At 43.9% G+C, this 26785-nt stretch overlaps 2 protein-coding genes across 3 annotated transcripts in view; both read left to right on the forward strand.

Annotated features, from left to right (window-relative positions):
• Positions 1–249: 249 nt before the first annotated feature.
• UHRF1 (ubiquitin like with PHD and ring finger domains 1) lies at positions 250–12888 on the forward strand. The gene is made up of 16 exons (XM_068420481.1): positions 250–402; positions 3225–3488; positions 4230–4402; positions 4840–5055; positions 5944–6032; positions 6212–6422; positions 7176–7299; positions 7387–7494; positions 8282–8386; positions 9250–9356; positions 9973–10135; positions 10238–10375; positions 10745–10856; positions 10977–11134; positions 11475–11573; positions 12742–12888. The coding sequence occupies exons 1-16, from the start codon at positions 250–252 to the stop codon at positions 12886–12888; spliced, it is 2367 nt and encodes a 788-aa protein (XP_068276582.1).
• A 3416-nt stretch (positions 12889–16304) lies between these two features.
• Positions 16305–26785, forward strand: part of KDM4B (lysine demethylase 4B) — an 85639-nt gene continuing 75158 nt past the window's right edge. The window contains exon 1 of one of the 2 annotated variants that reach the window (XM_068420470.1): positions 16305–16469. The gene's annotated coding sequence lies outside the window, so the exon portion shown is untranslated. The remainder of the gene's footprint in view (positions 16470–26785) is intronic. The other variant, XM_068420472.1, reaches the window with a different exon arrangement.

A 26785-nucleotide genomic window follows, 5' to 3' on the forward strand; every position in this document is an offset into this window, starting at 1 on the left:
AGGGGCGGGGTTTAAGCCTCTAATAACCAATCGGTGCTGGAGCCGGCCGGGCTGTTGACCAATGGGAGGTGGCGGGGGAGAAGGGGGGCGGGCCGGCCGCCTGGCTGGCGGGCCGGGCGGCGGGGCCGGGCCGGCGCGGTAGGTTGAGCGGGCTCATTGATAGGATTCGCCGGCGGGACCGGGACTCAGCGAGTTACCGTCGTTTTAACACTCGTTCGTTCTCATCCCGGTGTGAACAGGACCGGAGCCATGTGGATCCAAGTACGCACCATGGACGGGAAGGAAACTCACCGCGTGGATTCGCTTTCCAAACTCACCAAGGTGGAAGGGCTGCGCTTACGGATACACGAGGTTTTCGGTGTCGAGCCTCACCGGCAAAGGCTCTTCTACCGCGGCAAACAGGTACCGGCGCGGCGGGGGGATGTTTGACAGCCCCAGCCCCTCAGCAGAAGGGGGACGGAGGCGGGCGGGGGGTCCCGCAGCCGCTTAGCGGCTGCGGGACCCCCCGCCCGCCTCCGTCCCCCAAACTTTGTCCCCCGCCAGCTGGGGAGAGATATTTTAATTAATTAATTAATTTATTTTTTTTAATTGCCTGAAAAGGGGATGTTTTGCTGCCATCTAGTGACTCCCGGCCTCCCTTCCCCGCTGCTCGGGCGGTGGGTCTGCAAGGAGAGGAGGCAGCACGACAGTGCGCTTTGTTTTTTATTTAAGTTTCCAAAATTTTTCTTTTCCTTACTATTTTTCATCTAGTGTGTTGCTTTTCGGTCTTGACAGCGCCTTTGCGAAGTCTCTGAAAATATTACTAAGGGTTTTGTGGTTTAGTGCTTAAAGTTTTCAAGCCTGGCGGGTTTTTACTCTGAAAGCCGTAAAGATCCCGTTTCCTATTTTTCTTTGGAAATTGAAATAGCAGCTCGTGCTTTTTAGGTTTTTCTGCTCTTATATCAAACTCTCCTTAGGTACAGAACTCGCTGTAAAATCTTGAGTGTCTCAGTAGTAGATTATGTTCTCGACAGTATGTTTACTATCGCAGTTGTACGACGATTTTCTTCCACGTGAGTTAATAATGTATCTAAATTAGCACTAAGAACAACTGGTTTAAAACACTTTTTCCATATCCTGCACAGTACTACACTGCTAAACCTTCATGCTAAAGAAACTCTGAACCAGTGGTTGGTTGGTCTTTAGCTACTTTAGGCTGCAGTTGGGATAGTGTGAGCTGGGTGGAGTTAGACAATTCCTTCTAGTCGCTTTTTTCCCACCTTCCCCTCCATTTTGGGATGCCTCGAGCTAGCCGGACGGTGTAATTAGCAGTTGGGACTGTAGGATATGGAAATAAACCTGGACTAGCTTTAATCTAACAAGCTCAGGTACCAGTAGTAGTAAAAAAAAAAAACAAACAGAGGTTTGTAGGAATATGAAGCATCTCTGAAGGGCTTGTGTCACCTCGTCCCTGTTGTGTTAGGGTAGATGCAGTAATTAGCCATTTGTGATTGTAGATAAGGGAGGACTGGGCGAGGGTACATACCAACTGTCTGCCTTGCTTCCACCCAAGTCTGGGCAGATAATTAAGGTTAAACAGATTTTTCAGTAAAGTAGTGACTTTTTTCCAGTAAGGATGCACTTGCCTTACCAATTACCAAGATAATTCCTCTTTGTGTAATTCCAGTAGTTCTTAGTTTAGGCGTGGTTTTAGACAGAAATGTTTATCCTGTGTGATCTCACCTCTCTTAGTCATCGTTCACCTGCTGCGCTCATTTGTGCTTTGTCTGGCTTTTTGAATCATTAGAAATGTTCAAATTCTGATTCCTTAGGATTTTAAAATGATGTCAGGGAAAGACTCGTTAATTAAAAATCCTGCCTCCTTTGTGAGAGGTACATTGTCAGATGTTGGCACCTCTTTCAGACTGTCCTTTGAACTCCTGTGGTTTCATGTCCCGTTTGTGTTCTCTGCTTTTCCGTTTCTGTTTGCACCTGTTGTCACTTGTGTTCCTTGGTGATAACTACGGTTGATGATACCCCGCTTGTCCTGTTGTCTCTTTGTTCAGAAGAAACAATCGATTTCTCGTTTGCTCTTGTGTATCTCAATGAGTTTTCATCTCTTAAACCAGAAAAAGTCCAGATCACTTCCTGTACAGTCAGATTTCCAGGGACTGTTCCGTAGCCATTTTATGCCATAAATCAGAATTGAATTATCATGGTGATTCCTGTGAAGTGTAAATTCTTGTGGTTTTGCTCTGTTTCCCCCTGATAGAGAACAAAGCTCTGGGGATTGCTTTTTCTGGTGGTTTGGGCTGGAAGGGGATGATCATTTCCTGTATAATTTCTTAGTCAGACCTTAAATATGTGGTGAAGCTTGTCTAAACTTCTAACTGCACTGTGGTCTCGAGTACTACATTTTAACTCTAAAATGGTAGCGCTCCTCAGAGTTCTCGAAGGGTAATTGAGAGCCCTGTTTGGTCCTCTGTACTCCTCTTACTTTTTGCAGGGGTAGGATCTTGATTTGACTACACACAATGCCAGAGCTGCAAAATAAACTCTTAAAATTAGCGAGGGTGTGAAATGAGGACATGCCTGGCTACGTGAAAAAGTGATTGGGTAGTTTCAAGTTGAATTGAATCTCTTTTGATTTTACTTTCAATGGAAAAATTGTGTTCTTGCCCGGAGAAAAGTAGGTGATTAACTCTTTGGCTTCTACTTATGCCGCATGTAACAGAGTGATGTAACAATAATCTGGAACATACACAATGACGACATAAAGACCAGTTTGTGTTAATGTTGGTGTTACAGGTTGTGTCTGAACTAAGGCAGAAAGAACTTTTGAGTTTGTAGGTAATGTGGAATTATCTTTACATCCTGATAGGAATGGAGGGCATCTGTAGTTCTTTAGTCCTTCCCGGAGCTGATATTTCCAGGGGATGTGCTGCAAACCTTTGCAGATCTAGAACGCGGTGGCTTACTCTGGGTAGCAAGTCTACCGCCGCGTGGAAGTCTTGTTCTTCTAGCTTGTAGAGTCCGTTGAAAAAAAGAACATTTTAAATAGTAAGAATAACAATCTATAAGTAACTGTGATGCTGAAGAGCTGCCAAGTTCCTTGATTATGAATGGTTTTCAAGCAATGTGGTCTGTCTTGGCGCGTAGAGACGATTACAGCATGATGGGTGGTTTTGAATTGGAAAATCTCCCTTGAATGAAACAACCAGATTATTTTGATGCTTTCCCTGTAGATGGAAGATGGTCACTCCCTTTTCGATTACAGCGTTGGACTGAACGATATTGTTCAACTCCTGGTCAGACAAAGCCCAGCAGTGCTTCCTGCTGTGAGTAAGGAAAAGGATTCTGAACTCTCCGACACAGACTCTGGCTGCGGCTCAGGCCAAAGTGAATCCGACAAAAGCTCTCACAACGGAGAAGGTGCCATGGAACTGGAGGGGCAGCCGAGCACAGCGGCGCAGCCTGACTGGACTGACCCGGGGTTTGGCCTCTATAAGGTGAGTCATTGAAAAATTTAAGATTACTTAAAACTGCACTTCGGGAGGGGAATTGTTTCTCTGTAGTTGACAATTTCTGAAAATCTTTCATGCCCCAGTTGTGTGGGTGTTTTCTTTTTGTCTTAAAACCTCCAAGAGCAAACAACAAAATAACCAACCAACCAACCCACAAACCAATTAAATTCAACATATTGTAAGTTGAAACATCTTATTTTTCATTTTATCCTTTTAACTAAAGCTACAATACATTAATTGATTTAAAAAGAAAAGCCTTCAGAGTGCCTGTTTTGATTTAAAAAACTTTCCCAATATTTTTGCTTGGAGTCACTGCAAAGCTGAAACTTTCTTGAATGAACAAAAGAAAATCTCAACCAGCTGTTCAGAATCATTTTACTTGTCTGTTTCAATGGATTTTATTATGGATCTAGTGATGTCTTTGCCAGACTATGAGCAAGATGGTTCTGAAAGTCTGTTACAGACTAACTAATAATGGCTTGTACTTGAGAAGAAAGCTGGTTGTACACATGTTGGTGTAGAAGGGATTTTTAGCCTAACCTGAGAAGACTGTAGGGGTGCACAACAGTATCAGGAAGGCAAAGGAAACCTTAATTTTTAAGACCATCTGTTAAATGTCTTGATGATGGTGAAGTTCTTGAGATAGTTAAATCTTCAAGTAGACTTGGAAATTAATGCTTGATTTGAAAATCCATTTTGGTGAGCTGTGTGCTTTGTTTCGTGTAGATCAATGACTTGGTTGATGCTCGAGATATGAACATGGGAGCGTGGTTTGAAGCCCAGGTTGTAAATGTAACCAGAAAAAAACCTACAAATGGATCAGCTGACAGTTGCACAGATCCTGATCAGCCGACAACCATTCCTGAAGAAGATGTAATATATCATGTGAAATATGAAGAGTGAGTTTTGTTACCTTCTTGGCTAATAAAGTCATTTGGATCATGATGTTGCTGGGAAGTTTTATTGTAGAGATCCATGGGGTAAAACAGAACTGGGCTGACTCGGGTCATTACATTATTGAGCCCTGTTAACTGTAAGTTTGTCTTACAGTTGGAATTCCAACTGGAATTCCAGTGGGCTGGAATCATGTTTTTAGAAATATGAAATGCTGTTATCCAAGTTTTAAATGGGATACAATAGTAGTAAACTTAGGCTGCCTGATTCTGGCTGTGCCTGTGTGGGAGAAGGGGATTTTATTCTTGATGGTGGTGTTGTGTGTTGCATGGCATCGGTTCTTAAATCAGCCTCTCTGGATAGGAGCTATCACTTGTAACAACTTGCGATGTTGAATCTGATTTTTCTTCTTTGTCCCTCCATGCCTCCCTTCTACTTCAAGTTATCCAGAGAATGGAGTTGTAGAATTGAGTTCGAATGATGTACGGGCTCGTGCACGGACTATTTTGAAGTGGCACCAGCTAGAAGTAGGCCAGGTGGTGATGGTCAACTATAATCCCGATGAACCAAAAGAGAGAGGTTTTTGGTATGATGCGGAGATTCTGCAAAAAAGGGAAACGAAAATGATCAGGGAGATAAATGCAAAGATATTACTTGGGTAAGCAAATTCATAATGCAGAATAAATTGAATTCCCCACCTTTGCTTCAGCTTTCACGAGGTCTGAGTGACTCTGCTGAAAAAAAAAAAAACAGTGCAACAAAAATGGTGCACCAGAAGTGCTGGGGAGAGATGAGGAGTTGGGCTGACGTTTGTGGGTGCTCGACTTCATCGTACTGCGCTTTTGATTAACTTTCACTGGAGGAACTGGACAAGGAATCACAGGGCACGCTGATCTGTGGGTTCACGTAATGCTGGGAGGATGTGAAGCCCCGTGTTCGCTAAGAGGCGAAGAGTTGTTTGCTCTGTTAACTATCCATAATGGGTTTACAAAAACTTCAGTGTCACGTTTTATGCTAGATATGATAATGTAGACTGAACCCTCACTTTATAAAGATGATGAAAAATTACTCTAGTTCTCTCCTGAAGGAGAAAACGCGCCTACATATAAGGGACTGCCATTTTCGGGGGGGGAAAAAAAAGTCTATTTTATTTAAAGTTTCAGATACAAGTTTCAGAGGGTTGCCAGAATATTCCTCCTTTTTCCTCTCACCACAGCGATTTTGACTTTTTAACTCTTAAAGGATGAGAAGAGTTATTCTGAAACATATTGTGGGGGCAGAAGAGTCACTAGTGGTAAATTGAATGCTACAAGTGCCTGGATTCTCATTGAGACAAGAGGGGGTACACTTCAATTGCATGAAAAGGATTTGATTCATAGTAATGCTGTCATGCCACTGTCCCAGGTGATGTGATGCTATGACAGGTTTCTTGTGGCACAGGACTAACACCAGAGCAGTCTGCATGACCGATGTTCATGCATGGCTGTGAATTCACGCTGTGTGATACTTTCGAAGTCTGATCTTTTTGACTTTTATCAACTCACAGGGATGCTGGGGATTCCTTGAATGACTGCAGAATTATATTAGTGGATGAAATTTATAAAATTGAAGAACCGGGCAGTGCTTGTCCAATTAGTGCCAGTCCATTAAAACGTGAGTCTGTTGCATAGTTCTTGCATGTCTCAGTTTTACCTTCTGACGTTCTGCTGATTGCCTTTGTGAGGATCAAAGGTCTAAGAGCTCCAAGACACTTGTAGTTGTGACTCCTTTGACCATTTCCAGCGTATCTTGGTGCTTTCTGGAGTCTGAAGTAGCCTGTGGTTTCTTCTTGCTAACAGGACAAAATGGACCTGTGTGTAAAGCTTGTAAGGACAACCCGAACAAGACCTGCAGAATTTGTGCTTGCCATATCTGTGGAGGTAAACAAGATCCAGATAAACAGCTAATGTGTGATGAGTGTGATATGGCTTTCCACATCTACTGCCTCAACCCTCCCCTTAGTAGTATACCAGATGATGAGGATTGGTAAGTTCTGAGTATGTGTGTGTGGTGTCACAATTACCAGCTAATTAGGAGCAGCAAGTGAGGTCTAGGGCTTCATGCTGCCCTTAGGTGGCAATATTGTGACCGTGGGAGGTGAAGAGATGTTTGTGTGGGTTTTGGTTTGTGTTTTTTTTTTTTTTTTGATAGGACTTCATAGCTTTTCTTGAGTGTCAGTTTAGTTAGAGTATGTTTTAAGCCAGTGGCTTTCAAACTTCTTTTCCCAGGTTTGGGATCTATATGGCTATTCAAAGAGAACTGGAGCTCCCTATAAACCAAAGGCAAACCTGATGCCAGGAAGCTTAACTTGTGTAGTGGTTTTTATGGGTCCCCTACAGGTAGTCCACAGGCCCCATCACCATATTAGGCTGGTGGTATATATAGTTTTATATATTAAATATAGTTGGTGGTAGATATATAGAGATAGACATAGATAGTGAAATACATCTATTTGTATATGTATAGATAGTGAAATATACTGTTTTATTCCTTGTGTCCTGTTTCAGCATTTTACACAATGATTTTATGATACAGCTGATTTCCTGACACATCTGCAATGGCTTAGAAGGTTGTGCAAGAACAGCAGCTAATACAGGTCTAATTCCAGTATGGAGAGTTGTTTCAGTGTCCTGTCTAGTTTCACATGAGGAAATCATAATGTTACAACTCGGTATGTTTTGAGGAAATTCTCTTTGAAGGCTTTGCTGCTAGTTAATTTTCATTGACTGGTGACTTTAGGTATTGCCCTGAGTGTCGAAATGATGCAAGTGAGGTGGTTTTAGCAGGAGAGAAATTAAAAGAAAGTAAAAAGAAACAAAAGATGGCATCTGCTAATTCATCCTCGCGGAGAGACTGGGGCAAGGTCAGTTCAAAAGCCGTTTTATTTTGACAAATAGTGTGTGTTAGTTCCTTGTCATTCTTGGCTGATGGGTCTTGCTCTTCACAACAGGGTATGGCATGTGTTGGTCGCACCAAGGAATGTACCATTGTCCCCTCAAACCACTATGGCCCAATTCCTGGGATTCCTGTTGGCACGATGTGGAAGTTCAGAGTTCAGGTATGAAGCTGAATCCTGGCCTGAGCGACTGTAGGGAAAAATGGGAATGATCCAGCTCTTGGGAGAAACCTGAAACAGTTAATCTTGGAGTGTATGTCACTGGATATGTAAGTGCAGAAAGGAAAGAATTTTGGCTTTGTCTAGATCAAGTGTTCCATAACTAATGCTGCATTGTCCAGGCATTTCAAGTGTTTGTTTTTCTTTAGCGCTTTTTTTTGGTAACTCAAAACCCCCAAACCAAACTTATTTGTTCCCAGTAGTTTGTCCTGGAGATGGGTGGTATCTCCCACTTGTTCTGCTGGTAAGGGTCTCTCTCAAATACCTAGATATATTAAACAGAAGGTTTTATCATCCTGTTAGCTGGGGAAGAAAAAGCACTGACCTCTCCAAATCTTGTTTTGAAGTATTAGGTGAAGGTTGCTATTGCAAGTCTTTCAAAACCAATCCCCTTATACAAACGTTTAATTTCTATATTATTCTTAAATTCCTGGAGCTTTTTAATAAGCAATCTCAGTGAGAAAGTTCCAAATTTCTAAATTCACATAATAAAAAACATCCATGTGTTCAATTAACTGAAATAGTGAATGGATTATTTTTTAAAGGCGTTTTTCTTTCCTCTACCTGGAGCTTTTTGGAGGAGAGTGGTGAGAACATGATTTCACCCTGTAATATATGCAAAATAAATCTGAAATAGTACCACTGCCTAATTTAGTTCCAAGACCAACGGGTAGTCATGTTGCCTGTAACCTGCTGACAGCAGTTGCCTGGCAAACTTTTTTTATTTCAGGTGAGCGAATCCGGTGTTCACAGGCCCCACGTCGCAGGTATACACGGCAGAAGTAACGATGGTGCCTACTCCTTGGTTCTGGCAGGAGGCTACGAAGATGATATAGTAAGTGAATCTTGATTATTTATGCCTGAGAACCCATCTACCTTGTAGTTAAAGACTTGGCCTTAGTTACTTTTTACACTCTATATCAGATGTTTCCCCATCTTGACGATACGTACGTTCTTCAGAAGAAAACTAGGCAAAGGAAAATACAATTCACTAATATGTGCCAACCTGAGAAAGGGGATCATCTAAATTAAGTTTAGTATCCCATATGTCAGCTTTTAATCTAAGAGTCCTTAGTCCAGGGTCTCCATCACATCCACAGTTTGAACAGTCTCATGGTATGTGCTGCCAGATTTTCCTGTGTCAGGAGAGGACAGAAGTCCTACTTCTGAGTGTCCCCTTTGGTTCTGCTAGCCAAACCTCACCCTCACGAGGCTGTACCAGGCTCTACTGCTCGTTCTTCTTGCAGATCACCGGTGCATTGCTAGCCTGCACCCCCTGATCCCCAATGCCTGTTAGAACTCCTGTAAAACAGAGAGCCAGGAATCTCAGGAGCTGTTCCAAGTGTTAATTCTGACTGCAGGGCCCTGTAGCAGTGTAAGTACTGAGGCACAAGTTACGTTATCGTACCTGGAACATGCCCCCCCACTTCCCAGCAGCTCCTGTGAGTGGTGCGCTGCTCTCGTGGCAGAGGTCTGTGCACTGTTAGAAGTGTGTGACAAGACAACAGTTGTCACCCTGACTCTCCTCTCTTGGCAACATGAGAGAGGACCATAAACTAACTGAGTCTGGGAGCTTAAACACAGGAAGCATCTTTTCTTTTTTGAGAATACCATATTAAAGCTGCTTGATTAAAAGACTCTTCTGCTTTTATTGAATTATTTTTGTGAACGTGTTGAAACCATCCATGTACATTTCAGGATCATGGAAATTCCTTCACATATACAGGGAGCGGAGGGCGTGATCTTTCGGGAAACAAACGCACAGCGGAGCAGTCTTGTGATCAAAAACTCACCAATATGAACAGGTCAGCAGCATTCACGCTCCGTTCCTAACCTCAGTAGCTGGCAATCTGTTAACCTGGAAAAGTGTTTGTCCTGTTTATATCAAAAGAAATGGACTAAGTGGAAAAGCTGTCAAAGTTTCAACTGTGCTGTAGGCTACAGATCAGTTGCACAATGGAAATGCTTCTTATGGTCCACTATAAATGAAGCAGAATTGTAAAAGGTATTAGTCTCGCATTTAATATTGACTGAAACTTAAGGAACAGAGTAATAAATTAGCGTAGAAGTTCTCATACTCTCTCCTGAAGACCTTTGCAGCCACTGGTGTGTGAGTCATGTTGGGAGACCAGATCATTTGTAATTCTGAATGGTTGCTCTTATGAATAAGGGTGGACTTGAGTGGAGGAGGTGGTCCATGCAATTACATTAGGGTAATATAATGAATAATCAATATATTTAAAATGTGGTCCCCAGTCAGGAGACTTAATTACTGTCTCCCAGAGTTCTTAGTGTTACACAAGATACTTGAAAGTCTTGCTGTTTAAGACAAACACACGGGAGCCTGGCTACATCCTTTTTCCTGATTCTGAACAGTTCTGCCTGATCAGTACACTAAGTTGGTGGGACTTTCTCTTACAGAGCTCTGGCTCTGAACTGCAGTGCCCCCGTCAACGACAAAAATGGAGCTGAAGCCAAGGACTGGAGAGCTGGGAAGCCGGTCCGAGTGGTGAGGAATGTAAAAGGAGGCAAACACAGCAAATATGCTCCTGTAGAAGGGAACAGATATGATGGGATATATAAGGTAAGAAGGATTTGAATTTGCCTGCTGATTTAGGGAAAGATAATTGGGTTATGGCCAAGGGGTTTTTACAGTGTCTGATGGACTTCCATCTGATTTTTTTAGGTTGTGAAATACTGGCCCGAGACAGGGAAATCTGGATTTTTAGTGTGGCGTTACTTACTTAGGAGGGATGATGAAGAACCTGCTCCTTGGACCAAGGAAGGAAAGGACAGGATGAAAAAGCTTGGCCTGACAATGCAGGTAGTCTTTTGGAACATCTCCATGGTTCCCCTGGACAAGGAACTTGATGGCTAGCAGGAATTTTTCTATTACATGTTCTTACTGAGGATGATCCTTGCGTAAGAATCAAGACAGCCCTCCTTGGTGCTTTCAGTCTTGTGGGTTGTTTGTTTTCTTTTTACATCAGGAGGCTAAATGGACAAAACTCCCTTTCTTATATGGAATTTCTATAGTCTGAATAAGTGCTTTGCACAAGCAGGGATCTATTCCTTAAACCAGAGCACCCCTGGAGCAGTCCTCCAGAGGTCATTCTTCTGACCTGTGATAGTCTGTAACGCTACGAACTGGCATGTTTGCATTGGATGCTTTTTGGTTTGTGTTTTCCTATAGTATCCTGAAGGGTATTTGGAAGCTGTTGCAAACAAAGATAAGGAAAAAGAAAATAATGGAGATGATGAGTTTGATACCCCGGGGAAAGGAAAGAGGAAAAGGAAATCAGCAGGTTTGTGGAGTAGGCAAGTGGATATAGAAAGCCTTGTAGGTTTTTGTGCGTTTTACCTAGTTACTCTTTTCTGGTTGCTTTTTATTTGTTTGTTTAAAAAGTCATTGTGTTTCCTTTCAGGTGGGGAGGAAAAACCCATTACCTCCCCTACAGGGACTCCAAAGAAAACTAAAGTTGAGCCATACAAGCTGACACCTCAGCAAAAATCTCTTATAAAAAGTGATGAAGCCAATGAAAAACTGTGGAATGAAGTACTAGAAGCTCTCAAAGATGGACCGGTATATCATGCTTTTCTTTCCAGAAATACAGTGACAACTAATTAGTGTACTATCCCTAGACACAGACCTCTTGGCTGCATAAAGAAACAGCCTCAGACCTATAGCATTTTTTTTTTCAGTGTAGACATCCAGAGCATAACTTTAAAGTACTGTGTTCGAGGTCAGTAAGTAGGACAAGAACTTGTTAATGAGACTATTTTTTTCCTTGTTGAACTTTGTAGAAAAATTTTCTATGTCTAAAATAATCCCTTGCATTTCATGTGGGGTGGTTTGGATTTTTTCTTGGCTGTATCTTTCCAAGGGTAGTAGCAGTAAGTTGAATCAAATGTTCTCTTTACAGAAATTTCTAAATAAAGTTGAAGAGGCCTTCTTGTGTATCTGCTGTCAGGAGGTTGTGTTCCGGCCAGTCACAACCGTATGCCAACACAACGTGTGCAAGGTGAGCAGTGGATACAACTCCTCTGTCGAGTTCTGTCGAGCCAACAAGCCTTGAGCTGACTTGTTTAGTGGTGAGAGAGGTGGGGGTGTAGGTGTAGGTTTGGGGGGTTTTGCCAGTAATCAGTCTTTTAGTGTGAGTCAGGTTTATATGTTAAAACCTTATGATTTGATGAAAGTTCTTTGGTATAGAAAAGTCTGTGCTTTAGAGAAAGTTTTGCAAACTATCAGGTTGTTGCTACTATCAGGCTCTTTTAAAAGACGATGAGAGCTTCTCTCATCGGGCTCAGTAATTCTGCTAGGTGACACGGATGGATTCGACAGTGTAACAGAGTGCATAGGGGTTTAGTTTGTTTTTTGAAGAACTATGTGAAGTGTTTCTGCAGAAGCTCCAACAGTCTTTAACAGCTGCAGGGGAATTCTTGATCTTTAGAAACATAATGTTGAGGTGTTGGAGCGAGTCCAGAGGAGGGCAACCAAGCTGGTGAAGGGTCTGGAGGGTCTGACCTATGAGGAACGGCTGAGGGAGCTGGCGTTGTTTAGCCTGGAGAAGAGGAGGCTCAGAGGTGACCTTAGTGCAGTCTACAACTACCTGAAGGGAGGTTGTAGCAGGTGGGAGTCGGCCTCTTCTCCCAGGCAACCAGCGATAGGACAAGAGGACACAGCCTCAAGCTTGGCCAGGGGAGGTTCAGGTTGGACATTAGGAAGCATTTCTTCTCAGCAAGGGTCATTAGCCATTGGAAGGGGCTGCCCAGGGAGGTGGTGGAGTCACCATCTCTGGAGGGGTTTAAGAAAAGACTGGACATGGCACTTAGTGCCCTGGTCTAGTTGACATGGTGGTGTCAGGGCAACGGTTGGACTCGATGATCCCAGAGGGCTCTTCCAACCTGATTGATTCTGTGATAATTGAATGAAATATCTCTACCCTATACCTAAATCCTTTGTCCCTGACGAGCGTGCTCTGTTGAAATGCACGCGCTATTGCCTGTAACGAAGGAAGTTTTCTCTCCCACTGCCAGCCTTGCGTTGCTCTCGGCCTTTCTCAGCCCTTGTCAACACCTGGGGGAACCAGCATAGAAAAGGAATCTCGTTCTCCCCATTGGGGTCTTTGTAGAATAAGCTGAATGCCACCTCTCTATTTCCTAACCAATTCTTTTGTTGTCCTTCACCAGGATTGTTTGGATAGATCCTTCAAAGCTGATGTGTACAGTTGTCCCGCCTGCCGCTACGACCTTGGCAAAAATTATACCATGCAAGTGAACGAAACACTGCAGACCCTTCTAACTCAGCTCTTCCCTGGATATGGCAATGGACGGTGATTCTGTAAAGCACTTCTAATTTTCTTTTGTTCAAACTTATTAATGGGTTTTCAATGAGCTTAATTTAAAAAAAAAAAAAAAGTAGTCTGTTCTCCCAGACCCCTAAAAAAAGTTTAAAGTCTTCCTTGTTTTTAAAAAAACTATAAACTTCAAGGAAAATCCTTTTGTATGTTCGTGGGTTTTGTTTTTGTTCTAAATGTTGAACTTTGCATTTTTTTTTTCCCCTTCAAAACTGCCATTCATCAGCACAGAATCATGTTTTTGTTAATGGACTTACAAAGTGCTTCCGGTAGGGCTGCTAATCATTGTGAAAGTTCTCAGAGTGCCCCTTGGGTTTTTTTTTCTTTTAACTTTTTTATTTTTTAATTAAAAAGAAAATGGCTTGGTTGCTAGAACAATCTTCAATGGGGATTTGGCCATAAAGGTAGACTTGTGTATCACTTTGGCAGCATTTTGATGCTCAGTTTGTACAAGATGGTTCCTGGCTTATGATATTTTACCACAAGTGGGTATTTGCTATTTTTTTTTTTTTTAAAGAGCTGTTCTTTTATACATTTGAGAAACCTATCAAAAGCCATTTCGTGCTAATTTTGTGTATCAAAAAAAAAAATAAAGCTGCTTGCGTATAGCCAAGTGGTTGGAGCAATATGAAGTACTACCTCAGTTGGACTTCTTTCTATTAGGGAACTATTTGTTCAGCCAGGTGCTGTCTTCTATCCAGAAATGCCATTGTGGAATATAGTAAAGCCATTCTTGAAGTGCCTTTTGTCCTTTTTGGAAAGACTGGGCTCTGAACCACCAGATATATATTTTTTTTTTTTTGTAAGCACTGAATCATTTAAACTTGCCAACCGGATTTTATTCTTTGGGTAAAATAGAACACTGTAGCTGTATGTGATTAGTGTGGATTTGCAAACTTTCAGGTTTCCTCCTAGGTGTGTTATGGTAACAGGAATTCTTTTTAATTTGTGTCGTTGCATTTCTGCCTGGAAATGGAGAATAACCAATTATGACTTTTTTAATGAAACACTTTGGTTCTCGTACATGACACCGAGCCAACGTGCTTTTGTGAATGGGTTGTCTTTTTCTACCATTACCAAAGTTTGCAGTTTGATACCTCAACAAGACAGGAATGTTTTAATCACACTTTACTGCAGACAGACTGGAACAAATGTGCCTATTTTTGGTTTTCTTAACTCTTACCCTTTTATAAGATTATGATGTTAATATGTTAGGGAAGGAAAAAAAAAAAAAACATTTTATAGGTTTTTTTTGCTGGATTTGTCAATTTTTTGTACAATGTGCAAGTTGAAGTTCTCAAAATAAATATCTTTTCAGATGAAAGTGGTGACTGTTTTCCTTGAATTCTTTTTATCTGAAGCACGTTTCCAGGTTCGTGTTAACATTAAACACTTTAAATTTCTGGTATTTGAATTTCATTGAAAATGTCCTTCCACTTTTTAATGTATATTGTGATGAGAAGAACTTGAGGTGAGTGGGCAAAGCTGAGGAAGTGTGTGTATTTAAGTGGAAAGAACCTATTGCAATGACTTCCTTAGTATATTGGTTTTGTTATTATTTGGAATTTGGAAAACAAACTTTGTTTTCCTCAATAGGTTTCAGTGTACTGCTCTGAGTGTTAGTGTTTGTTTAGCCTGAATTAGAATTTCTCTGCAAATCAGACACTCTATAATTTGGGGCTTGCAGATCTCAACATAAAGCTGTACTAGGAAAACTGCTGTGCTATAAAGTGAGCTGACGTGTGGCTTTGGATGTGAAGGGATTGTGTGTTTTAATGGTAGAGATTATTGGTAGGATGTATTCATTTCCCATACATCCTTGTGTCACTTATGTTGTGAAATTCTGGAGTAATTTCCAATATGTGATTTGGTAAAATAAATGTTTTGTGGATAAGGAATTGGGAAGTAAGAAAAACAATGCTGCAAAAAACCCCCCAGAAAACAAAACAATGTAAGGATCTTTCTTTAATTCTGGGAATTCCCATCTCCTTTCCCAGCAAGTGTACAGAATCGATGGTCTGCACAATTTAATTGAGCATGAATTAAAAAATGCCCCTGATAGTTCCTCATCCTGGCAGCCTTCCACGGTCCTATAATCGCAGCCAGTTTGAAAAGAGTTATCTGACGTGGGGTGATGGTGACTGCTGGAGACTGGGGTGCGAGGAGACGGCGGGAGCTCAGGGTACAGGTACAGGTACTGGCCACTACTGGTGGCATCTCCACAGGAGAAGGGGGAAACCGTAGCTCTGTGTCAGGTCCTCTGCCAGGAAAATGCCAGTCACCATCTGTCCAAAATCACATTGCCATCATCGTGTGGTGCTGCTCTGGGGGGGAAATTGGAATGAAGTGTAGGTAAATCCCACTGCTTGGACACCATGAACTGGCGGGGAGAGGCAGGTTCAGCACACTGTTAGCAGGTGATGGTTAACTTTATTTTTTTTTAAAAAAAGCTCTAGGTACTGGAGTCTACAAGGACCCTAAAACCACCACCTGACTATTGTGAGAGCTTGAGCACATTACACCTGCACACCTGCTCTCACCCTTTGATGTTCATTTCACCCACAGGTGCTCTGGTTCCTCAGGTGCCTCCGGGGGTGCCGGTGTCAGGGGCGGGGGGAGGCACAGGGACGGGGCTGGGCTCCGAGCTCTGCCTTGCCCTGAGCTGGTGGAGAACACCCCGAGTTTGGCAGATGCGGGTGCTGAGGGCGATGCGACCGTCGCTGTAGCTGTACGTGTGCCATCTTTAACACCTCTGTGCCACCCCCGCTCCAGGCTCCCCTCGGGGGCAGCGCGCGGCCGCCCTGAGGGCCACAGGCCCGGCGAGCTCCGGCCCGGGCCTGTGTGGCTCCACCTCGGGGTAAGCCCCCCCGCCCAGAGCGCGATGCCGCGGCCCCGCGGCTGGGGGCCGGCCCCGGTGGCCAGGCGCTGGCCCGGGGGAGCTCGCGGCTGGTCGCCCCGGGGCCGCCACAGCTGGGGGGGGGGGGCGGTCCCTTCCCGCCCCATTGGCGCAGGGCGGCCGCAGCCCCCCCGCGCCCCGCGCGCGCTGCTGTGCGGCTCCTCACGTACTCACCGCCTCGCGCCCCCGCCGGCGCGCGGAGCCGCGGAGCGCTGACGGGCACCCCGCGCCGCCTATCGAAGCGCGCCTTACCCCTTTCTCGCCCAATAGCAGCTGAGGGCGGGCCGCCGTCTCAAACGGCCGCGTTCTATTGGCGGAAAGCGACAGGGCGACATTAGAACGACCGCCCGTTGGTGGGTGGACCGTTACCCGTCGCAACCGACCAATCAACGGAAGAACTCGTCTTGTTGTGCAGTGGCCGGCTCAGCCATGGGCAAGCGCCGCCGCCGCTTAGGGGCGGTGCGCCCAATCGCTATGGAGGTGGAGCGTGCTGCAGCCAACGAGCAGGCTGGGGAGGCGGGCGGCAGGTGCTGGCCGCAGGGAGCCGAGCTCTCCTCACCACCCCCCTTCCGCTCTGACCCCGTCGCCGGGCCGCCGAGCGCTCCGCTGACGGGTAGCGCGGGGCCGCCGCCGTCGCCTCTGCAGGGGACCACCAGCGAGCCCAGGTACGGGGGCGCCCGGCGCCTGACTCCCCTCTCTCTCCCTCGCTCTCCCTCCCTGCGGGGCCCTGCCGCCGCCTGCGGCTCCACCCCCGGGACCGCGGCGCCGGAGCCCCCCGCGGCTTGGTGCTGCCCACCCCCGGGGGTGCTGGACACCGTCCCGCCGGCTTGTTCCCGCTCCCTTCCCCGGGCTGAGCCCCTTCCCCACCGCCTCTCCTCAGCGACGGGCCCCGGCTTTGCCTCTCGCTTCCGGACAGCGGCCCGCCGCGCCTCCCTCCGCCGGCCGGCCCTCCTCCTCGCGGCCCGGCCCTCGGCCGCCGCCGGGCCCCGGCCCTGGGGGGACCGGCCTGTGCAGCCCAGGGAACGGGACGGGCCCGTCGCGGCCCGCTCCTCCCGGCCCTGCCGCCCGATTTGTCTTGGGGCGGCGCGGTAGGAGCTTCCCCCGCCGCCCCCGTACTCGCACCCCGCCGCGGGGCCGTGTCCCCCCGCCGCACACCCTTCCCAGGGGCCTCGGGCCCCGGCCCGGTGTCCGCGGGAGCCTCCGCGTCCGAGCGCGGGGTTTCAACGGAAGATTTTTGGTGTGGAGGACGGGGGGAGGCCCCGGGTGGTCCCTTTCCCCCCCCACTCCCTGAGGGTACCGGCAGCGGGCGGCGGTTGCGTTCGGAGGCGGTTGAACGGGGGATTTCTCAGTGCGATGGGTCAGGAACCGGCTGGGCGGAGACTGGCAGCGCGTGAGGTGCGGTGTCCGCGAGGCGAAGCTGCCGGCAGCTCCGGGGTCGGTGTGCGGCAGGCCCGGCGGCCGGAGGGGCTGCTGGCAAGAACATGACAACGGCGTATTTTTTTTCCTCTTTTTTTCTTTTTCCCTCCCTACGCAGACTGTCAAAGCCAAGGGCCAAAACTAGACTTTTTTTTATTTCTTCTCTGTAATAACCCTGACGTGAACAGAAACAGCCGTGGTTGTACACAGAGGTCCTTCCTCTTGCCCAGCAGCCCTGAGCACAGATGTGGCAAGGTGAAAAAAGTGAGATGACCGGCTCTGAAACAGTTGCGATCTGCAGAAATTGTTTGTCTGGTCACGCTTTGGTGACTTGCCCTGAGTTTTAGCAGCTCAGTTTGCCCCTTTTAAGAAAAAAAAAAAAAAATAGAAGATATATTAGGCTCATTTGGGATGTAGTGTGTGGTGGAAGGGGAAACTATTCAGGAAATCCCTCACCTAAAGGTGGTGCTTGGCTTTTGCTTTAAAGCTGGCTTTGATTCTTGTATGTATGGCTGTGTAGGAGGCAGGTGTATTGCAGAAAGTCTCTTTTGGACCCGTTTGTTTTAAAGGGTTAAAGTCACAAATTAGATTTACTTTTATATGTGTTCTTTAGCTTTTATACTTTGTAATAAAAGCTGCTGTAGAGAATGGGTGTTGTTCAGGGGCACAAACTGTTTTTGTGCTGCTGTTAAGGCCTAGAACGTTGGAGTTGTGCTGTGTGATTTGGTTGTCTTTGTGCTGGGGCAGTGTAAATGTATAATCATGTTATATCAAGCTTGGCCCTTCCAAAGTTAAGTTTCCTTTGACCAAAAGGAGTAAATTTTAAGGAACTCTGTTCATCAGAAACCTAATAGCGTTTTTTTTTTTCCCTTTTCACACACAATAAGTCACTTCTTTCTTGTGAACTTTGCCTTTTTTTCTGTTCTGTTTCCTTTTCCTGTTTTGTTAGAATTCACATAATCACTCGAAATCTGAAGACCAGAATTTAAAACTTACAGTTACATTTCAGCAATTACATCAAATAACCGTTGGAGTGTGCAGGGGTAATTGCTTTTTGATGGCAAGTTCCTAATTTTTAGGTTCCCCTGTAATAAGTGGCAGAAGTTGAGGCAGGTGGACTGACTCCTCCGGTGCCAAAAGGAATCGAGGGCTGTTTCTTCCTCATTAGTGGTAGGAGTTACTCCTATGCAAAGTGTATGGAGGTGGATATACTGATTCCTTGTTCTAGAGCTACTGTTCACGTATAAGATGCTCACTGAAACATCTTGTGTCAGGAAGATGCTGTCCAGCACTCAGTAATGTGTTATTCTTTCTTCTTTTTTTTTTTTTCTCTTGAAAAGAGATAATTCACTTATCTGATTCAGTGGGACCAGAATTTATATGGCCTTATATATAAGAAGTTAGTTTTCTCAGTAAGTTAGAACACATGGACGAAAGAATAAAGTACACAGGTCTGACATACAAGGTTTGACTTTAGGGTGAACATGGCTTTTATAAGTAAGACCTGGAGAGGTTTCGTCAGCTTTTGATGAGCTGATAGGGAAATGCACTTTCAGGGAGAATCCCACCTATTTCCTCTAGATAAGGCTGGTTGTTGGTCCAAGACAAATTCGGTACTGAGAACTACTTACCAGCCTGTTAAACTAAACTGTTGGAGCAAAATGAGGTGAAAACTATTTCTGGTGATACCATCAATTCCTGTCGTTTAACAGATAACCTGGAGTGATTGTTTTACAGCTCTACAGGCACTGGGCGTTTTTAAATTATCAAAAATACAGGCAACTTGTGAAAACTTGGAGCTATTTCCATAGAAGAGGTCTCAAGAAATTTCACAGGAGTTGGGAAAACCAGTTTGTCCAGACGTGCTGGATAAGCATGTTCGCTATATGTTTTTTTTTGTACACGATTATCAAGAGTGATGTATTCTTATTTTCTTTTAGAATGTCCAGCTGTAAAACAATACGTAATGTGTTGGCATTCAGGTAGCTGTTAATGAGCTTTCAAAGTTTCCATCTAACTCCCATGAACAGGGAAGTTCACATGTAAGTAGAAATAATAGCGCTGCCTTGCTGCAGGCTGAGACACCCATGCATCAGTTACCACGTTATGAAAATCTCTTTGCAGTCATAAGAATTGGAAATTTCATTTCCTTTTAATTAATTCTAGGCAATATAGAACTGCGGACTGGTGAATTTTCCACCCTTTCTGTCTGACTTATTAATGTTTTACTGTGCTGTTGAAAAGGATTTGCAACGCCTGTTACTGTCTGTCCGTTGCCTGCGTGTGCTGCACGCGGCGTTACTTGCAATATAGCATCTGTTAATATCAAAGATGGATGACAGCTAAATATGTCACTGCGAGCGAGGGATTTGCTTAATATATTTGGATGCCATCAGGATTCTCCGTGGCTGTGCGAGGCACTGTTTGAAGTAATTATTTGTCGTCTGTTTAAGAATCAAAAGGCGGCTTGTCCGTTTGATGCACTAGCAAATGAAATCCTCGAGTACCACAAAATATTGGCAGAAATGATGTCATTTTACATGGTTTTAGCGATGCTAATGTGTTATTGTTCTCAGGATAAAATAGTTGTGGGATGAGAAAGGTGTTTTCCCATTTTCAGTATTTTTCAGAAAACTGATCATTGCTTAGTAAGATTTTTTTTTTAATCTTTTTTTATGTTTGGTCTTGTCACAACTTATGGATGTAGTCACTTATTACCATGCCTTAATTAAGGTACTTATTTTCATTTATATTTTCATGGAGTAAATTGTTCTCTTTTATAAATTAAGCAGTTCCTCAATTATGTTCTTACTGGATGGCTGCTAACACAGGAGAGTGCATTTCTATTCTGTTGTAATATTTTTGTGTAGTATAAGATCCTTTCTTAGTCTGTGTGTGCCTCAGGCATGGCAGAAATGTCCTGCAACTTAATTCCTTTTTTTTCCTTGCTGTTTCAGAAGGCTTGTGAACAAGCCACAGTTCCCAATTTCTTGGAAAATACAGGATTGTTCTTTTGTTTCCTAAACCTATTTCTTAAAAATACTGTATTTGAACATGGCCTAAGAAGACAATGTTGGACGTTGGTGGTGTGTTAAGATGATTTTCTGTGGTGTTCTGATATTCCTTTACAATTTCTGATGTGCGTTCAGTGTAGTGGGGAGGATTTTGCTGAGCCTCTGTGGGTTTTTTTTCATTGTAGATGAGAAGTTTGTATGAAGTTTGCCACATTTGTTCTCAGTTCTGTGTTGGCAAAACAAGCAGCGCAGCTTTGGCTGTGGTGTAAGTGTTAAGGTTTGGAGCTGTAGCTTCCAGAGAGAACTGCATAAAATTGAGCTGGGAGAGATTCAAATTGTCTAAAGTTACCTTGAAGCTGATGTGAAACTAGCTTGGTTTTCTCCTAAGTTTTGCTTTAGTTTAGGTATTAAATTGTCACTTCTTTCAGTTGCGATTTTGGTTAGGAGGTGTGAAATGGATATGAAATGAGAGATGAAAAGCCTGACAGAAGGCTGTGGGGTTCCACCTGCTTCTCTCTGTGATGAGGAGTTATTTACAGGTGCAGCTGAGGACAGGTATTCCTGCTGGAGTCCACTTCTGGAGCTGTGTGAGCTATGTCATGCTGCTTGGTCCTGTTCTTCCTCCTGCTGGCTTTGCCTCTTGCTCCCTCTCTTCCCGAGTAGATAATTTTCTGGCAATGCAACTGCTCTTAAGCCTGGAATCTGGGTCAGTGTGTCACACCCACTCTAGGCAGGACCTAAAGCACCTTGTGCAAAAAATTCAACCATGATTTGGATTTTACATTGGCAAAATAGTCAAAAATACTTAGAGCAATCCCATTTGTTGGAATTCTGTCTTAGAAAAAATCTGAAGCAAGCTGGAGAAGAAGTTGAGCAAGTTACTGAGAACATTGCTGCAGGCTTGTAGTTCTGGCACGTTTGCTGAAGGAAGACTGTGGGGATTAGTCCTCATTAAGGTATTAATCTGATACAGGAATTACCTTTTTGTACGAAGCTGTGCAGTAATCAAGTTTTCTGAAATGTAGACGCTTTCTGAGAGGAATAATCGACTATGGGTTACTTTATTTTAAGGTTTGCAGCACTGCTGCATTGAACTCAGGTGTTGTGCCTTGAGACTTTGAATTCTTGTTCAAACTGAGCAGGAATACGTAAAAAGCAGGTACTTTCATAAAAAGCAGGTACTTTTTCTGCATCATTTGCTCCAGGTGTGGGCAGGAGGTTTCTCCTTTCACTGTGGTCGTGCCGTTTGAAATGGTGAGCTCCTAAATGCTGTTCTTCATATTCTGGCAAAGTGAACCTGAAGTACTTTTGTGTACCTGGCACCAAAGATCCCAAGTCCCAGCAGAGCTGCCGAGAAGAACCAGTCCAGATGAAATGCTTTTTTTTTTTTAAATACTTCTATAGCCTTGCAGTAAATATAGCAAAGATAATAAAAGACAGCAAAGGTAACTTGTGTCATGCAGTAAAATACCTGGTTGCAGATTCTGTCTCAGTAGTGGTGTGCTGAATTGTGTGGCTTTAGGATGAGTTTATCTTGCCTTTTCGGTAAAATTTGCATTTGAGGAGGGAGACAGTTGGCTACTGATTCTGAATTTAGTCAGAAATAACCATTACATGTTGGCTACCTTGCTTCAGGCGGTAATGAACGGTTTTGATTTCTTACAGATTTATTGCTTTTAAATCTAAACACTTTTTCTGCTTTTAAATGCTGTTTGTGACTAAATAGTTTTGCTGCAGTTTGAAGAAATGTGTGAGTAACGGTACACTTAGCTAAGAGCATGTTTTGAGGGAAAACTTTTTGAGGGAAAACTTATATTTTACTTTAATGAGCTGCATCTGCTGCTTGATTTCAAGTACAGGAGGATCTGGAATTCTGGAGAAGCTTTATGGAGTGTAAAATTTAATAGGGGATACTCTAATTTGTCAAATCCCAGATCTTTATGCCCTCAGCTGGTGGGGACTCGCCCTGCCTGTATGGGAACGTTGTGTCTCTGTTCCTCTTTCTCAAATCTTGTAATATTTACTAAGGCCTTATGAAGGATATAAAAAGCTCAAAGCAATTTGGAGGTTAAACATGTAATGAATTGAATATATAAATAATCTTGAGGAAAAAGTGTTATTTTAAAATTTTTGCTGTAATCTTACAGTCATTTAAAACTGGGCTGAGCAACACCACGATGAACTGCAAACTTACACATTTACACTTTCTTTCTCTAAATGCTGTAATCTGATTCTCGGGAAGAAAGGAAAGTTGTCTTAGCTTATCTCTAAAGCTAGTGATACACGATTGCTTATTTTATATCCAGATGTTATTTGATGTTTTGCAAAAGTTTGTCTTTTCCTCTGCTAAGAAACTTTTGATAGTGCCTGATCCCTGAGAATCCAGATGTAAATTTGAGTATAATTAGTTGGCTTACTGAGAAAGGAAGTAGATGGAAATAGAAGAATCTGCCCTCTAAGTTCCAGCCTAATTCATCAAAAAAATGCCATTTCAAATAAACACATGAGGTTTCCATTAATATTTGCACTCAGTACTTAGTAGTCAAAGAGTGAAAAGTAAATTTAAAGAATTCTTTCATGAACTTATTGTTCTTAACTTATTGTATGTGAAATGCCTCAGAAATACTAAGCGAGTCAGAACCAGAAGTTAATTCAGGCGCACTTGAAATCTGTATTTTGTTGTTTTTTTTGTTTCATTTTGTAACTTTACAGTATTTTCAGTTGAGGATCAGCTTATTTTTTTTTCCCTTCAACTAAATTTACTTTCATTTCAAGTTTACCAGGGACTTGAAGTGGACTTGGGCAAAACTCACAGACTGCAAGCTTTCCTATGTATTAATGCTGAAGGGAGCCTGCAGCCCAAGGCCAGGTACAGGTGCGAGCCTGGGGATGTGGTTCCTGGGGCAGAAGTTCCCCCATTTCTCAGAGCCCTTCTGGCAAAGAGCAGAGGGAGGTAAAAACTTGCATCAAGGCTGTGAATTCTGATTTCTTGTGATGGTGCTTGGCTGTCTGATTGACTCTGTACAGGCTGGTTTTGTTTTTGCTGAGAGCAGTGTGCGTTACTGCAGGCGAGGGAGGCTGCTCTGCCTCCTCCCACACTCCATGAGCGCCGGACTTGGCCTCATCTCCCTCAGAATGGGCATAAAACTAATCTGGTTGAGAGTTTAATTGAGGACAATGAGATAAACGACCAAGTTTAAATCCTTTGTTCGGTTTTTCGGTTTTCCAAACACTGACAGAAGTAGTTGTGTTAAAGTTTTGCCCACCACGATGTCCTGCCAGCGTGGTCTCACTGGGTACAGCTGCAGAGACGGGGCACTGTGGCGTAAGTGATGAGGTGAGAATGGATTTCCATGGCACTGAACATCCTGCCAGAGTTCCCTGAGAGCACACGGTGGTACACGCATGGTCACCTGCTTCTCGATGACCCCGAAGTAAGGCACGTCGTGTTGACTGGTGGGCACCATGGTGAGGTAATGAGGAATTGTTAATATGCTGTCCAGCCTGCTCTAGGATGAGGAATCCTAGGATGAGTCAAACCTCTCTTTTTCTTGTTATTATTGAAAGGGCAGGGGAGGTTTAGTAGATGTGTGTGGATCAATAGATGTGATTTTTTCAAGGGAAATTGCCAGGTGAGGCAAGAAGACAGAAAGTTGAACAATTTGGGTGTTGAAACAAGGTTAGAGAATTTACCATTGATACTCAGTTTGCCCCATTGTGTTACGCAGTGCTGCCAGGCTTTGTGCTCTGACACATCAGAGGGTTATAATGAAAAATAGAGGGCAAGGGAAGTTTTAAGATTGTGTTGTTATGATTTAAGGGCCTTGCTTAAGATACAGCATCTCTCTTTATCTTTCTAAAATATTAAAACAGTAAATTATTTGGCTGCTAGCAGCTTCCTCCACTCAAGAGTAGAATGCACTCAGAATTTCTTCCCCAAAGAGTGAGCTGCTGTGTTTTCAGCATTGAAATGAATAATTTGTTATATATTAAAGATCTTTGTGCTTTGTGGTGGATACATCTTTATGTCTTCAATTATCTAACCTATTTAGATGTGCCTCATTTAGATCTTCTCATTATATCTCCTCTTTTTTTTCCCTCCTCAGTATGTGGGACTTATGACACTTTCCTGCCTTGGTTTGGCGTGCATTGTCCTTAGCTGGTCTCCTGCAAGGGTGTATAATTCACTGTCCTTACATAGTGTAATGAGCTGTGGAACTTAATTTTCTTAACTGCTAACAGCAGTTTTACTGGTGTTACAAGTGCAGTGATGTTTGTTGTCTGCATTGATTAGATTAAGAGTTAGTGGGTTCAGTGTTCTGTAATAAAAGGGTGATTTGCTTGAGGAGCACCAGGAACCCTCAATCCATTTTTAGGCCTGTACAAACTCCAGTTTGTGTAGGAGATAACAAGCTCTTCTGTTTGGGGAAGAGAGACTGTGTTGTAGGAGGAGAATTTGTTACAAGTGTGCCTTCTAGAAAAGTTTAGTCCATGAAGACTTCTCCTATAACAGTTTAAGATGTTTGAAACTCTTCATCACACGCTGAGGCTGTGGTTTGAGGTGGTGGCTTTGCACTATTGCCCTAGAAGTCCTACCCTTGCAACTACACGCTTGTTTTAAAGCACAGCCGTGTAACCAGAGTCAGCTCCCTGATCGTTTTGCACTGTGGCACCACAAACCATCGTGTTTGGCACAGGAGAAGAACAAATGGCCGTGGATGGGAGCTCAGCAGCTATCCAAGTTGGTACCGCTGTGAAATTTCCTCTTGCTTCAAACTGTGGCCAGCGCTTTGTTTATTCTGTGAAATTTTGATGGCTGTGGTTGTTTTTCCTTCAGCGGGGTGTGACACCGGTGCCAGCGTGCGTGCCCACCCCCAGTGCAGTCAGGCTAACGCGTGTGTTTTCAGCCCCTTCCATCACAACCCAAATGAAATCTCGTGGAGTCACTGTGGATATTCTGTATCCTCTTTCACAAAGTTATTTTTGCTGCCCGTGGCTCGCAGGCAATGGTTTTGTCAACCAGCTTTTGAACGCCTACTTTCTCCTTTGTTGCTGTAGGCATCTGTTCCAAAGGGCCTTTTCCTTCATCTTTGTGAATTTTGGTTGTGTGGTTTTGAGGCCTTTGGCAAAAAGCCAGCAAGAGATTTTTGGGGGTTGGCGGTGGGAAAACTGCGCCTTTGGAGAGACAGCAAGTTGTTCAAAACTGTTTTTGCCTGTTGTATACAGTGTAATGCATGTGGTAGCAGGGCATACATCGCTTGGGTTGAAGTTTACCTTTAGACCTGATGCCTTCTTTAAAGGGCTCTGAAGATACACGTGTTCTGGTTTATGGAAGAAACTGATAATCCCAGAGAGCGTATTAAGTTTGTTTAGCAAGATTAAAGATGGTCTTCAGTGTTACTGTATAAACAAGTGAGTCCTGTCGTAAATTCTGCTGTGTTTTTACTGTTCAAATCCAGATTGATAACAGAGGGTTTATAGTAAAACAGGAGTAGTTTGCTTTGTGTTTTCTGGCGTGCATCCTGGGTGCAGGTACAGTATTTAGCTCCAGCGCTGGTGCCTAAAGGCAGGTTTGTTTCCACTAATAGTCACTACCTTGAGTCAAAGTTACCCCCTGACTCAAAAGCGGAGGAGAATGGGTTGGCGTTACCCACTCCTCTGAGATCAGTAGCGGGGGAACACTGGAAACTACTTGAAAGTCCCAAGTCTTTCCCTGGAAGAAGGATTCCCCATCCTGGAAGTCCTTTAGCAAGCACGGGTCGTTGATCTTGGCTGGGTTTCTTGGGCTTTTTCTGTGCCCTATACAAAGGTTTCAATCAACAGGTGTAGGATTTTAGTCACAAAAGTGTCTTATTTCACATTGATTTTAGAGGGAAAAGTCTCCTGTAAAAGTCATTGAAATTAAAAACTCCGCTCTTTGTGTCCACCGAGATCATCCCTCTGGAGGCACGTTTTAGTGTTCCCTTATTGCAGTTGCAAATTAGAAGGTTTTCATAATACTTCAGGTTGGTACTCTCTCTCACAAAGAAATAGAATGCACCCAGCTGAGAAAAATACCTTAATACTTCTTTTCAAGAACTAATAGGGGGCTTAGACTCTTTCTGCAAAATCATCCTTTTCACTATTAATAATGAAGAGAAAAGAGTTTGTTCACATCGTCACCATCGACCCCGCTGCACGGCAGAGCCGTGAATGAAAAATGCTTCCAGTGTTCTCAGAATAGTTGGATTCTGCTGTGAAATCTTCCTCAGTGATGCTGGCGAGTTTATTATGGCACTGGTTTATTGAGGCTATCTCCTGAAAATCCCACGAGGAAGCTGCAGCGTGGCTGGGCTCCTGTCGCAGCCCTGGGCTTGTCCTCCATGAGACGAGGACCTGGGAAGGAGATAACAGTAAATACTGCTGCTATTTATCCAAAATACATTAGTGTGCTGTATGCACAGTAGTTAAGAATTTCTTTTCTCCTAAAGCTTTCTCTGTGCCTTGGGGCTTTCGAGCTCCTTGGGGCTGGTGAGGGGAAGCACATAAAGGCTCTGGACACTTCTCTGACT

Source organism: Nyctibius grandis, chromosome 31, assembly GCF_013368605.1.
Source record: "Nyctibius grandis isolate bNycGra1 chromosome 31, bNycGra1.pri, whole genome shotgun sequence".
Taxonomy (NCBI): Eukaryota; Metazoa; Chordata; class Aves; order Nyctibiiformes; family Nyctibiidae; genus Nyctibius; species Nyctibius grandis.

What these genes read in the sequence shown, in the direction of transcription:
- UHRF1 (XM_068420481.1), top strand. Translation starts at nt 250, where the DNA reads ATGTGGATCCAAGTACGCACCATGGACGGGAAGGAAACTCACCGCGTG. An exon ending in AAGCTCTCAAAGATGGACCG is followed by an intron (nt 11,135 to 11,474) that starts GTATATCATGCT and finishes TTCTCTTTACAG; the next exon opens with AAATTTCTAAATAAAGTTGA. An exon ending in GCCAACACAACGTGTGCAAG is followed by an intron (nt 11,574 to 12,741) that starts GTGAGCAGTGGA and finishes GTCCTTCACCAG; the next exon opens with GATTGTTTGGATAGATCCTT.